This window comes from Ovis aries, chromosome 15, assembly GCF_016772045.2.
Source record: "Ovis aries strain OAR_USU_Benz2616 breed Rambouillet chromosome 15, ARS-UI_Ramb_v3.0, whole genome shotgun sequence".
Lineage (NCBI taxonomy): Eukaryota > Metazoa > Chordata > Mammalia > Artiodactyla > Bovidae > Ovis > Ovis aries.
Window position 1 is genome coordinate 29,403,258 of NC_056068.1, and position 11,439 is coordinate 29,414,696.

At 51.1% G+C, this 11,439-nt stretch overlaps 2 protein-coding genes across 3 annotated transcripts; both read right to left on the reverse strand.

The window, feature by feature from the left end:
- Positions 1 to 71: 71 nt before the first annotated feature.
- LOC101106791 (histone H2AX) lies at positions 72 to 1,380 on the reverse strand. The gene has a single exon (XM_004016093.6). The coding sequence runs from the start codon at positions 1,305 to 1,307 to the stop codon at positions 876 to 878; it is 432 nt and encodes a 143-aa protein (XP_004016142.1). The 5' UTR covers positions 1,308 to 1,380; the 3' UTR covers positions 72 to 875.
- Positions 1,381 to 2,130: 750 nt separating this feature from the next.
- Positions 2,131 to 6,970, reverse strand: DPAGT1 (dolichyl-phosphate N-acetylglucosaminephosphotransferase 1). Of its 2 annotated transcripts, none has more exons than XM_042232960.1 (9): positions 6,631 to 6,970; positions 6,210 to 6,330; positions 5,835 to 5,955; positions 5,419 to 5,565; positions 4,206 to 4,290; positions 3,468 to 3,656; positions 3,066 to 3,153; positions 2,744 to 2,899; positions 2,131 to 2,660 (listed from the first exon to the last, which is right to left on the reverse strand). In XM_042232960.1, the coding sequence occupies exons 1-9, from the start codon at positions 6,789 to 6,791 to the stop codon at positions 2,595 to 2,597; spliced, it is 1,134 nt and encodes a 377-aa protein (XP_042088894.1). In that variant the 5' UTR covers positions 6,792 to 6,970; the 3' UTR covers positions 2,131 to 2,594. The 2 variants fall into 2 exon arrangements, with proteins under 2 accessions (XP_042088894.1, XP_004016144.1); XM_004016095.5 differs by having other exon boundaries at positions 5,835 to 6,048.
- Between the last annotated feature and the right edge of the window lie 4,469 nt (positions 6,971 to 11,439).

Genomic DNA, 11,439 nt, shown 5'->3' on the forward strand with positions numbered 1-11,439 from the left:
CCCTCCCCCACTACCTTTAGGTATCTACAGAGTCGACTCTACAACCCTTTTGCAAAATGAACACAACTCACTTTTCTTTAGGAAAAAACCCTTTAATAAAATTAGTCCATCTGAAACTCCCCCCAATACCTAAAGTACTAGTTTTGGATGGGTTAGCTGCAAAATTCCAGTTCCGAAGCCAAAGGCGGCTCAGTCCAGACGGGGATTAACGGACTTGTGCTGGTATCTAGGTGCTTGGCAGGCGGAATGGACCCGACGGGAAGGGAGTGGGGAGGAGGGGCGGGCCCGGAGGCAGGGCTCCCGCAGACCCCACGCCGCCAGGACCCGCTAGTATTGGAGACGGTCACGCCGCGAAGGGTTTCTTCCAGTACGCGCACAGGCCTGCGAATGAAGATGGAGGGAACGCGGACGTGCGAGGCCCGAGATCCGGCAACAAAAGGGGTCCTGGGACGAAATGAAGCAACCGATTGACTCCGCCGGCGGCGACAATCGAGTCCTGTACTAAGCACCGAGCTGAAGCAGAGCGCACGGCCTCGGCGGCGACCGTCCGCACCGACTCACCTTCCTCCCGCACTCCCCGGCCCGGCTTTCCGGAAGGTGCCGCGGCCTCCCCGCAGCCCATCGGCATTCTGGGGCCAAGCCGGCCGAGTCACGAGCTCGCTCCCGGGGCCGAGCGGCGTTCGAACGCACGCCCTCCGCCGGGCTTCGGCGGGAGCCAGCCGCGGGGGGGAGGGGCGGGCCGGGAAGGGGCGACAGCGCGGCCGCCAGGCCGGGAGCCCGAAGTGGCCCAGCTCTTTCTGTGAGTGCTGTGGTGGCCCTTAAAAGGGCCTTTGTGGTGTAGAGGGGAGGGCTGGGCGGTGGCGGCACGGGCGCCCTCAGTACTCCTGAGAGGCCTGGGTGGCCTTCTTGCCGCCCGCTGGCGCCTTCGGCCCCACGGTGGCGCTGGTCTTCTTAGGCAGCAGCACGGCCTGGATGTTGGGCAGGACGCCTCCCTGGGCGATCGTCACGCCGCCCAGCAGCTTGTTGAGCTCCTCGTCGTTGCGGATGGCCAGCTGCAGGTGGCGGGGGATTATCCGCGTCTTCTTGTTGTCGCGAGCCGCGTTGCCCGCCAGCTCCAGGATCTCGGCGGTGAGGTACTCGAGTACCGCCGCCAGGTAGACCGGCGCGCCGGCGCCCACCCTCTCGGCGTAGTGGCCCTTCCGCAGCAGCCGGTGCACGCGGCCCACGGGAAACTGGAGGCCTGCTCGCGAAGAGCGCGACTTGGCCTTGGCGCGGGCCTTGCCGCCGGTCTTGCCGCGGCCAGACATGCTGTATGAGGTAGAGGAGCGGTGAGGACGGCTAACAAAACACAGGAACAACCACCCGCCGCAGTCTAACGCTTCCGCGCGCGACCACGGGCTGCCCTTATAAGCCCCTCAGGGCACACCCCCGCGCCTTTCTGATTGGCTCTTTTCTCGAATACCCGCCTCTGGTTGGCTGAGGTTAACTCTTCGGTGACGCGCCCCAGTTGAGGGAACGCGTCCGCCGATTGGCCGAATTTGAAAACCCTTTGCCCGGGGAACACGGGAGGAGGCGCAGAGACTACCCGACAGCCAGCCAGTCTCGGCTGTAGCCAATCCAAGTGAAGCGCGCCAGATTTAAACGCTATAGCCCGAGACCAGAACCGGAAGACAAGAAGGGTAGAATCGGAAGCCACCTCAAGAGCGTCTGGGAAGTCTGCGCAAGGCAGGCCTAAGATTTTTAAAGGAAAAGAGTCAACACCACAACTACCTCTGCCTCCCGTCCTAGGTCTGGTCACTCCCTCCTCCTACCTGGCAAAAGAAGAGTGAAAAAGGGAAGGAATGAGACCCCCACTTAAAGTCCAACCCTACCCCAGAGAACAGATAACCCCAATCTTATGGCCCTTTATGCCACCCAAGCAGCAGATTTCACATTTATTCAACATGTTCTGTCTGGTCTGTTCTTTCTGATCACTTCTTGCTAGGAGGCGCCTGATGTGCTTAAAAAAAAAGAAAGAAAGAAAAAAGGATGGGACAGAGATAGGCATCCTCTCCGAGGAAATACCTCCTTCAACCTTCCCCATCCACCCTACAATGCCCACATAGGAAATATACCTATAGGAACAAGAAGAAAAAGACAATACTTTATTGTCACCACTGGGAGCACCTGGCCCCCGGTCTGCTCTTAATCATCAGAATACTTAATTTATAGTCAAATGTCAAGTCACCTTTGAACCTGTGTCTCTATCCCCAGCCAGGGTTCTGTCCCCAAGTCCAGCATTCTCCTTGAGTGTCAGAGTTGTGGGCAATTGCATAAAAGCTACAGTACCCCAACTTAGGAGGCAGCAAAGATGGGATGGAGAGGGAGAGTGGCAAGCTGAAGAAAGCCATAGGCAAAGTCCAATCACCAGTCATTAGAGAGTGAGACAGGCCCACGTGTCAATAATCACAGGGGAAAGGAAATGCTGAGAACAAAATCTGGAGGAAAATGAAGGGTGGGAGAGGCCTGGGCTAGTTGGCAGTCTTGGTCCAGGAGATGTTGGCCTGAGTCAGTAACCCCGGAGGCTGTGAAGCAAAGGGCAATGGATCGGGGCCTCAGACATCATAGAAGAGTCGGACAAGCTGGTACCGAATGGAGAAGGTGACAGCACTACCAACGACCTGCAAGGAGAAACGAACTATAGTAAGAACCCTGGAGAGAGGGAGACAAGGAAGTGTAAACCACACCCCCAATAGCATTGCACCTGTAGCAGCAGCAGGAAGAGGGTGAGGTTTCTCTCATGCATGGGCCCAAAGACTTTAAGTAGCAAGTTGATGAGGGTCATGTTGTTACATTCAGTGAAGGCACCATCCTCATTCTCACTGTGGCGCACCGTCAGTAGCCCAAGGTTCTCTGCTACCTGGAGAGGCCAAAGGTGGAGAGAACTTTTGCTAATACTTATGCTTCAGGAATGGGATCTGCTGAATGCTTGCAAACTCCCCTCAGGTCTGATGTAGGCCTAGGTTTTCCCATTCCCTGAATTCAGAATGGCAGCCTAGAGCCTTACCTCCTTGTTACCCTGTTACCTTTAGAATAAAGGTGCCCAAGAAAGAGAGGCTCTTGGTCTTGAACTTGGAATAGCTCATCTCCAGTTTGCCTGTCTTGGTATTGAGTCTGCAGGGGAAGAGAGCTTCATGTGACTGGGCCACTACACAAAGAACTCTCCTCACTGTGGTTAACTCATAGAAAGAGCACTGAATATAGAGTCAAACACCCTGCGATCTATTTCTGGTTCTGCTGCATACTTCTGTGTGATCAGTGCTCCTGTGAACATTAAATGAGATCATGTAACTAAATGTGCTCTGTAATGTATAAAGGGCTAACTGTGTGGAGAATGCCCTTCTTTGGGCCCACTCCCTTTGCACAGCAAATGTCTAAGGCATCCCAAGTGACAAAGCTATGATGTCCCTTTCAAGCCCCAAAGCTACCTGGGCATACGGTGGCGAGGACAGGGGATGATATGCAGGAGCTGAGGCAGTGAGTAGAGGAAGTTGAACACCTGGGGCATGAAGAAGAGGAGCATGGTCTTGCTGAAGTGTCCCAAGATGCCCACCACGGCAAAGGTCATGCCAGCAAAGTAACAGAAGGTATCTCCCACAAACACCCGTGATGGGTACCTGCGTGGGGGAGAGGATCTGAGCCAGCAGCAAGAGGTGTTAGCAATCCTTTATCTCACATTACACATCCTGGGCACTGGGCTAGCCCTGGCTAGATCTGGCTCAGAGAGGGTTCCCGCTCTCCCAGCAACTCTCCAGGAACCAAGGGCCTGATTCCTTCTATTCCTGGGGGCTCCACAGCATCTGCCCCAGTGACTGATTTGCGAATGTGTGCATGCTAAGTCCCTCAGTCATGTCTGAGTCTTTGTGACCCCATGAACTGTAGCCTGCCATGGAATTTCCCAGGGAAGAATACTGGGGTGGGTTGTCATGTCCTGCTCCAGGGAATCTTCCTGTCCCACGGATTGAACCAGGTCTCCTATATTGAAGGTGGATTCTTTAGCGCTGAGCCACTGGGGAAGACCAAGACTTAAGAACATAACCAACTAAAGACCCAGAGAAAATACAGAGATGTGCAGGTTTAGCCTCTGTATCAGGAGATGGGTCACAATCACGACAATACCTGCCACATGTCTAAAGAGCTGTCCCCCCGTCCACAGGCCTACTTACCAGTTATGGTAGAGCAGTCCCAAGGTGGTGAAAAAAAAGGGTATCATGAAGTAGAGGGAAAAGATGTGATCATCGCGATAATCACCTTTGGAAGAAGGGGGAAAAGAAAGAAGGAAAAGTTGATGTCCACTTCCCCTGCACATCATGGTCCTATTTTCCTCTGTCTCTAAGTTCTTTCCCAAGCTATACAGTCCACCTCTCTAAAGTCTCAAGGACTCACTACCCCTTGTATATCGCCCAGGCAATTTCCAATACTTCACCTCTTTCATGAACCCCTCCTAAACTAGTTACTGTCTTACATTTGGTTCAGACCATTCACACCCTGGTTTGAATATCAGCTTTACTTTCTGAGTGAGCTTGATCATGACACATTTAACGTATCATGACACGTTTAACTTCTCCGAATCTCAGTTTCTCATCTGTGAAAAAAGTTGATAAAAAATACCTGCCACATAGAGCTGCTACAGAATTTAAAGTGAGATTACATTTTTAAAGTGCTTAACTTTAATTAGCCCTTATGGAGGTCCTTCAGCCAAAGACCACTAGAAACATGCCTGGAGGCAAAGCTAGGTTTACTGAGGTGTAATAAGGGACACTTTGGAACCCACACACTGTGGGGAACCTTAGGATGCCGCAGTAAGGAGGTGTTAGGAGGGCTTGTTATAGGATTTGTTTTAAGTAATTCTGCAGAGGATGCAAGGAAACAGAGTTTTGCCCTGGACTGGGTGCTGTCGGCAGGGTTAGTGCCATGATTGAGAAGCTTAATAATTTTTATCCAAGAAGTGAGAAGAACTGAACTGTTATCAGAAGGAAGCAGCAACCATTCATTTTAGCCAGCAGGGGATCTTGGTCATTGTGAGATGTACTGTGTTCCTGTGGTTTTGTCTATTCTGAGACACAGCTATAGAGAGGGTCAGGTTTTGGTCACAGATGGAGTTACCCTATCTGATTTGGGGTTTTATAAAATTGTTTATGTTCAATAGGAGAAGGCTATGGCCTACCTATTAGTGACAAACCGTTTATAAATGCTAGGCTTTCTTTCTCACATTTAACAAATCTTAGTTACTATTTGTAACTTACTATTAATAAGTAAATAGCTCCCCTTATTTTCCGTAATTACTCACATATCACATTTTTTCTGAATTCCCCAAACCCAGAGATCAGGCCGCTTCCTTAACACTCAGACTTCTCTCCCTATTCCAATCCCACCTACCATCCAGCTCCACCAAGTTGAAGACAATGATGGAAGCAGAAATGACGAGTGACTGGCCAGCCTCAAGGCCATTAATTCCTGCTAGAATATTAATGGCATTGGTACAGAACACTGCCAGCAGCCCCATGTAGACATAGTACAGGATCCCTGCGGGAAGAAGACAGTAAGAAAAGTAATGCCGCCTGTGGAATGAGGATTTAAGGATATTCCTCTGACAAAAGTGGTGAGGACCAAGTGTGGGATGAAAGGTCAACAAAAGGATCTAAGAAGACTCGGGGGTGGGGGGGTGGGGGGGGGGGGACAAAACAGGAAGGAGAATGTGGAGCACCAGGAAGGATGCTCGGTCGGATATCTCACGGAAGGCAAGGGTGCCCTGCAGTAGGGGTCACAGGGGCAGAAGTGGCAGTGCTACTCACCCAAGTCCAGATGCAGGCCAAGGATCGGGCGTAAGGGCTTGGGCACCACAATGGTCGTGTTGCCAAAGTTGGTGAAATAGACCATGAGGAGAGGTAGTGAGGCAGCTGTGGGCAGCAGCAGCTTATGGCGCCAGCGCAAATTCAGCACATCATCCGCGAAGCCCAGGAAAATCATGCAGCAGATGGCAAGGAGCGCACCTATCAGGGCCACAAACTGGGGGAGGCTCGGGCATGTCATGGCTCCAGCCTACTCCCACTTAACATTCCTTTCAAGACCCGTCTTTTCGTCCGTTCTCAGCTCCTCCCCGCAAACCCAAATAACTTCACTAACTCCTAGCCCTAGCCCCAGGCAGCCGCCCGCACTAACCCACTTACTTCATGGTGGGGGAAGGCTTTACACTGCTGCTCCACAAAGCAGTTCAGGAAAGGAAAAGGGATGAAGCAGAAGAGTATGATAAGGAAAACAGCACCGCTGATCACTCCCTGGGACTCTGGGCTGTGGCCCAGCAGCAAGTCAGGTGAAGGGGGGGAAAAGGGGAAAGGGGGCGTGGTCACTCACTAATACAAGCAGTACCGTCACCTAATTTGGTGGGGAAGGGCACCACCACTGGAATCCCAGATACACCCAAGGGTGCCACCTTTCCGCCTCCATCCCTTCCCCAATACTAACCAGATCTGCCCTCCACCTCCCAGAATCCCGGGCTGGCTGCCAGGTTAGCGCTTCGTCTAGCGCGCAGTCAAGCATTCCAGTCCCCGCCTCTGCCCACCCCTTCCCCCCCGCTGCCCGGCCCCTCACATTTGCTGCCGGCTGGATTTGTTGAGGTCCTGGCCACAGAGGCGCGCGGCGATGAAGTGGCTTCGGAAAGCAGGGATAAGGGTGAGTGTGGCCACAAATCCCATCAGCGAGCCGATCAAATTCACCAACAGCGGCATAGGCAACTCCGGGAAGGCCCACATGGTGACCTGCCAGGGGGCCCACTCGGCCGCCTTCTTAGCTAATGGGCAAGCTCCAGCAGTAAGATGTAGCAGCTCCCCACAGGCTGGTTCTTCCTACAGCAGCCTGAGCAAACCCCAACAACTCTGACCTGAGCCGCCTTCGGGACTCCCGCGAGCCTCTATGAAGCAACCTTGGCTCTGGCCCCTCTGCCTCTGCTTACCCACTGTTTCCGCCCGGATCTAGTTCGCAGAGCAACTATCACTGGAAGGAGGCGGCCATTTTTAATACGGGCATAACAGTGGGGACAGAAGTGTGATTTTAAACCAAACCCCTGATTCGAGAGATGAATCATCACCAGGGATCTGGAAAAGCAATTAAAGAAGGACAAACAAAAGCAGATTCTTTCGCCACATCATATTAGAGATGTACAGCCCAAAGCGGAAAAACTCCTTGCCCGGTTCCAAGATGAACGCCTCCTTGTACCACGTGTCTGACGCGGCTTATTTTTGGTTCCACGTCAGGTTTAGCTCCGTCGGCCTCTGCTGGTCACGCTAAAAGAGCCAATGCCTGGCGTTTACTCTGGGACGCCTCTGGAACCGGGAAGATGGCTACAGGAAGCAGGAGGGGCCGGGGGAGGGCAGGCGGGATAAGGATGTGGAGCAGCACCTGCTCCTTGTAGAAAACCGGTCGCCAAGGTAGTCAACGTTGAGAAGGAAGCCAAGCTAAACACAACTCAGTTCCCCGAAACTCAGCTACAGTTTGGAAGATGATGTAAATTTTAAGCGCCGACACTTGAAAAGCCCCTCCTACTTCATGTTTTCCGGTGTCCTTGATTCAGGTACTTTTCCTTCATCATCCCACCCACCTTCTACCCCCGCAGTAGCAGTTAGTTGCCGGGCAACATAGCGGCGCACTTCAGAACTGATGGGGCTGGGAGTGCTCTCAGGTCTTGGATTTAACCCAGTACTTGACTTTCCTTCGTGCGGGATCATTAGACTGTGGCAGCCTTCCAATCCGAGGAGGTGAGGCCGAGGCTTTTGAAAGAACTAAGTAGGAGAATCAGACCCCAAAGTTCTGGCTTGTAAACCTGAGGAGTTCCCAGGCAGGTTTCTCCCTCCAGGTCAGGTGCCTTTTGCTTGGCACCTGTTTCCCTTGTTCACGCATTCACAGGCTGTTAGGTGGCAAATGATTTCCAGTCCTCAGGGAAGAAATCATCACGAGGAAGTTGAGGAGAGAACTCAAGTATGCTGATAGTTTCTTCATTCTTTGGAATAAAAGTCGGAGTCAGGTTGACTCTTTTTAGGCCAAAGGTAGTCCCTCTTGTCTCTCAAATTTCCTTTCTACTTGAAAGTGAAGTCGCTCAGTCGTGGCCGACTCTTTGCGACCCCGTGAACTGTAGCCCACCAGGCTCCTCCGTCCATGGGATTCTCCAGGCAAGAGTACTGGAGTGGGTTACCATTTCCTTCTCCAGGGGATCTTCCCCACCCAGGGATCGAACCCAGGTCTCCCGCATTGTGGGCAGACGCTTTAACCTCTGAGCCATCTGAAGGTGGCTCTAATTAACAACATAAAGCCATATATACGGCTTATATATATATATATCAAGCCAGTAATTATTGATAGTTGTATTCTACCAGTTTTTCAGTACTTATTATCCCACTGGTATTGTTTTTCTGTGTGTGAGTGTGCAGCTAGCTGCACATGGGTACATGAGTGTGCATCTGTAATTCCCTAGAGGCAAAGTGTTTTCTGTTCCACAGGGTGTCCCCCTGGGGCTAAGCACACAGATATCTGAATAGAAGGCATCAACACATATAATGAGTCTCCATCTGAAAGAGGTATAGAGGGCAATAGGAGAGAACAATTAGTTGTGACCAGGGGAAGTGAGAGGACCTTGAGGAGGAGTAATATCTCCAAAGATTTCAGTATGTGACAAGAGTGGAAGGGCCTTTCAAACAGGGAAAGTGAGACACCAGGAGCAGGTGGAAAGGAGGAGCTTGTGAGAGCCCCAGAGGAGGCAGCATTCAGATATCTGGTTGATCAGGAGCAGGCTGAGACTCCCTGGAGGTCTGAGGAATAGTCTGTATCTATTTCCTGTTTAATTAGGAGGCCAATCCTAATAAATCTTCCCATCTTGGCATTGGGAACCTTTGTCTCTTTCTTCTCCAGAAATCGTTAGCCCTCCCCCACAACCTCCACTGGAAGAGGGTAGGGGACTTGTTCAAAAACAAGACACTGGGGATTCATGGATAGTAACAGGGATACCTGTTACTATCAGAACATGGTTACTTGGATACTTATTATATAATCGGAATATTTTTGTTCCCATGATGGTAAATGCCCAATTGATTATCAGACTCACAAGGAGAAACAAACACATGATTGGGCACACTTGAAATTTTGTGCCTGTCCTGATACAAGTTCAAAGCATCTGCCTATATGCTGATGTTCATCCTAGGATCCATGGATCAGGTGGGTTGTCAACGGTTTCAGCCGGTTCCTTGGGCTGAGCAGGCAAGGTCTGAGATGCACATCTCCTGCTAGGGAGTCCTGAGTACCTTCCAGTAAGCAAAGCCAATGCATTATTAAGTCCGATTGCCTGAAAAGACTGTCCTAGAAATGTTTCACAGTGCTGAACAAGTCATTATGAGACAGCTTTGGAGGGTTTGGATCTATGACACTTACAGGACCATATCTGTGGCTTTTTCCAGGCAGCTGAGTTACTTTTTTCCACTTCTTCCTGCCTCTCCTTTATCAGCAAGCCCCAAGATCTCCCATTCCCCTTGGATGATACAAACAGATTTTCAAAAGATGGAAACAGTATAGAATATCTCAGTGTTTACATGTATATTGGAATATTTTCTGTTAGGCTTCTTTATATTTATTTATTTGGCTGTGCTGGGTCCCAGCCACGTCATGCAGGACCTTTGATCTTTGTTGTGACATGCAAACTCCTAGTTGTGACACGTGGGATCCAATTCTCTGACCAGGTACCAAAATCGGGGGTCCTGCATTGGGAGCACAGAGAGTCCCAGCCACTGGACCACCAGGGAAGTCCCTCTGTTAGACTTCTTAAAATTACAAAGAATTTGTGCTTGGGAAACTTTTAAGTACTGTAGGGACACAAACTGAAATAAACATGATTGTTTTCCTGAAGGAGTTGACTTCATTATATTAAAGTATCTTGACTGAATATGCGGGAAGAGAGATGAGTTAATACAGGGTCCCCACTTTTTTTTGCCCTCTAAAATCCACACTCTAGGACTTCTGTAGTTTGTAGTTTTGTTGCTAAGTCACATCTGACTCTTGCGATCCGAACGACTGACTGTAGCCCGCCAGGCTCCTCTGTCCATGGGATTCCCCAAGCAAGAATATTGAAATGGGTTTCCATTTCCTTCTCCAGGGGATCTTCCCGACCCAGGAATCAAACCCCGGTCTCCTGCATTGCAGGCACGTTTTTTACTGAGCTACAAGGGAAACCTATAGTTTGAGGGATCCAATGATGATGCATGGGCAGGGCCACAGCAAGGTCACCCACACCCCATTCCTTAGAGTGAAATCTGGGGATGCCCCAGGCTTTCCTACACCTCCCATGGCTCAGGCACCCTGTCGCTAACCTGGCAGGTTCTGCTTAGCTCTGCAGCCCCACACTTTAAGAGGACATTGTTTACTTCCATGTGCTCATTGCTCAGACTAATGACTGGATTTGGGAGAGCGATACTTAACACCTTCCTGTTTACCTCTCTAAGGAAGGCCTGCCATATATATGTAGAGAAAAAGGGCCTCTTGGGGAATGGAGATTCCTCTGAATCTTTTTGTAGAATTTTCCTTCCCCTGCCTCCAGAAAGCAATGACAAGCCTCTATCCTATAGGAATGGAATCCATCCCCTTACATCTAGGAAAAGGGATGGATTCTGAGGCCAGAGTGTACCTATAACATTTTTGGATGCGTGCTGAGATATCATATATTTCAGTCCTCTGGCTGAATCTATTGATAGTCCAGTGCTGCAGTGCCAGCTCCCTTCTCATTACCAACCCCTCTACACGTGCTCCTTAGGCAGAAGCTGTTACTATGGAAATACATTATTTTTAAAAACAGAAGCAGCCCCAGGCTTGGGAAGTATCTCCAGAACAAACCCACACGAGCAAGGAGGTTAATAGGCTGTCTCTTAGGATGAGGGGGGTCAATATTCCATGTTCTCAACCTCTCTCAGGTGGGTATCAGCTGGACCTCTGCCAGGCACTTCTGTTTAGGACAGATGCTCTGCAGCTACACACCCAGAGCCTAGCTTCGGCTAGGAACCAAGAAGCTACGGAACCTGGGAGTGTTGGGATAAGGGGTTGATGCTATCCACAGGGGGTACCTCCTTTTTAACCCCACAGGCGTCCAAACTATGGAAAGCTAAGGAGCGTAGGGGAAAGCAGAGGCGGCATCTCTTTGAGTGCAGTTACTCTTGCTTACTCTTACCTTGAGCTCAGGGGAGCAGAGTACCCCCGATTCCAGGATGGGGCGGGGTAGTTAAAGATCCCGCCTATTTCCCACCCAGGAACCTCCTCCCCGTTCCGCTCCTCCTCCCACAGTCTTCCAGAGCTGGAGTTCCCGGCTCCCTAAGCCCCGCCCCCGCGGGTGCGGCTCCTTTAAGGCAGGGTGGGGGCGGGGGGCCGGCC

Bases quoted from the DNA above. Each gene is read 5' to 3' on its own strand.
- DPAGT1 (XM_004016095.5), bottom strand. From the start codon at position 6,791: ATGTGGGCCTTCCCGGAGTTGCCTATGCCGCTGTTGGTGAATTTGATC. The intron at 6,049-6,209 runs GTAAGTGGGTTA...AGCCTCCCCCAG, and splicing joins AAGCCTTCCCCCACCATGAA to TTTGTGGCCCTGATAGGTGC. The intron at 5,566-5,834 runs GTGAGTAGCACT...TTCTTCCCGCAG, and splicing joins TGGCCTGCATCTGGACTTGG to GGATCCTGTACTATGTCTAC.
- LOC101106791 (XM_004016093.6), bottom strand. From the start codon at position 1,307: ATGTCTGGCCGCGGCAAGACCGGCGGCAAGGCCCGCGCCAAGGCCAAG.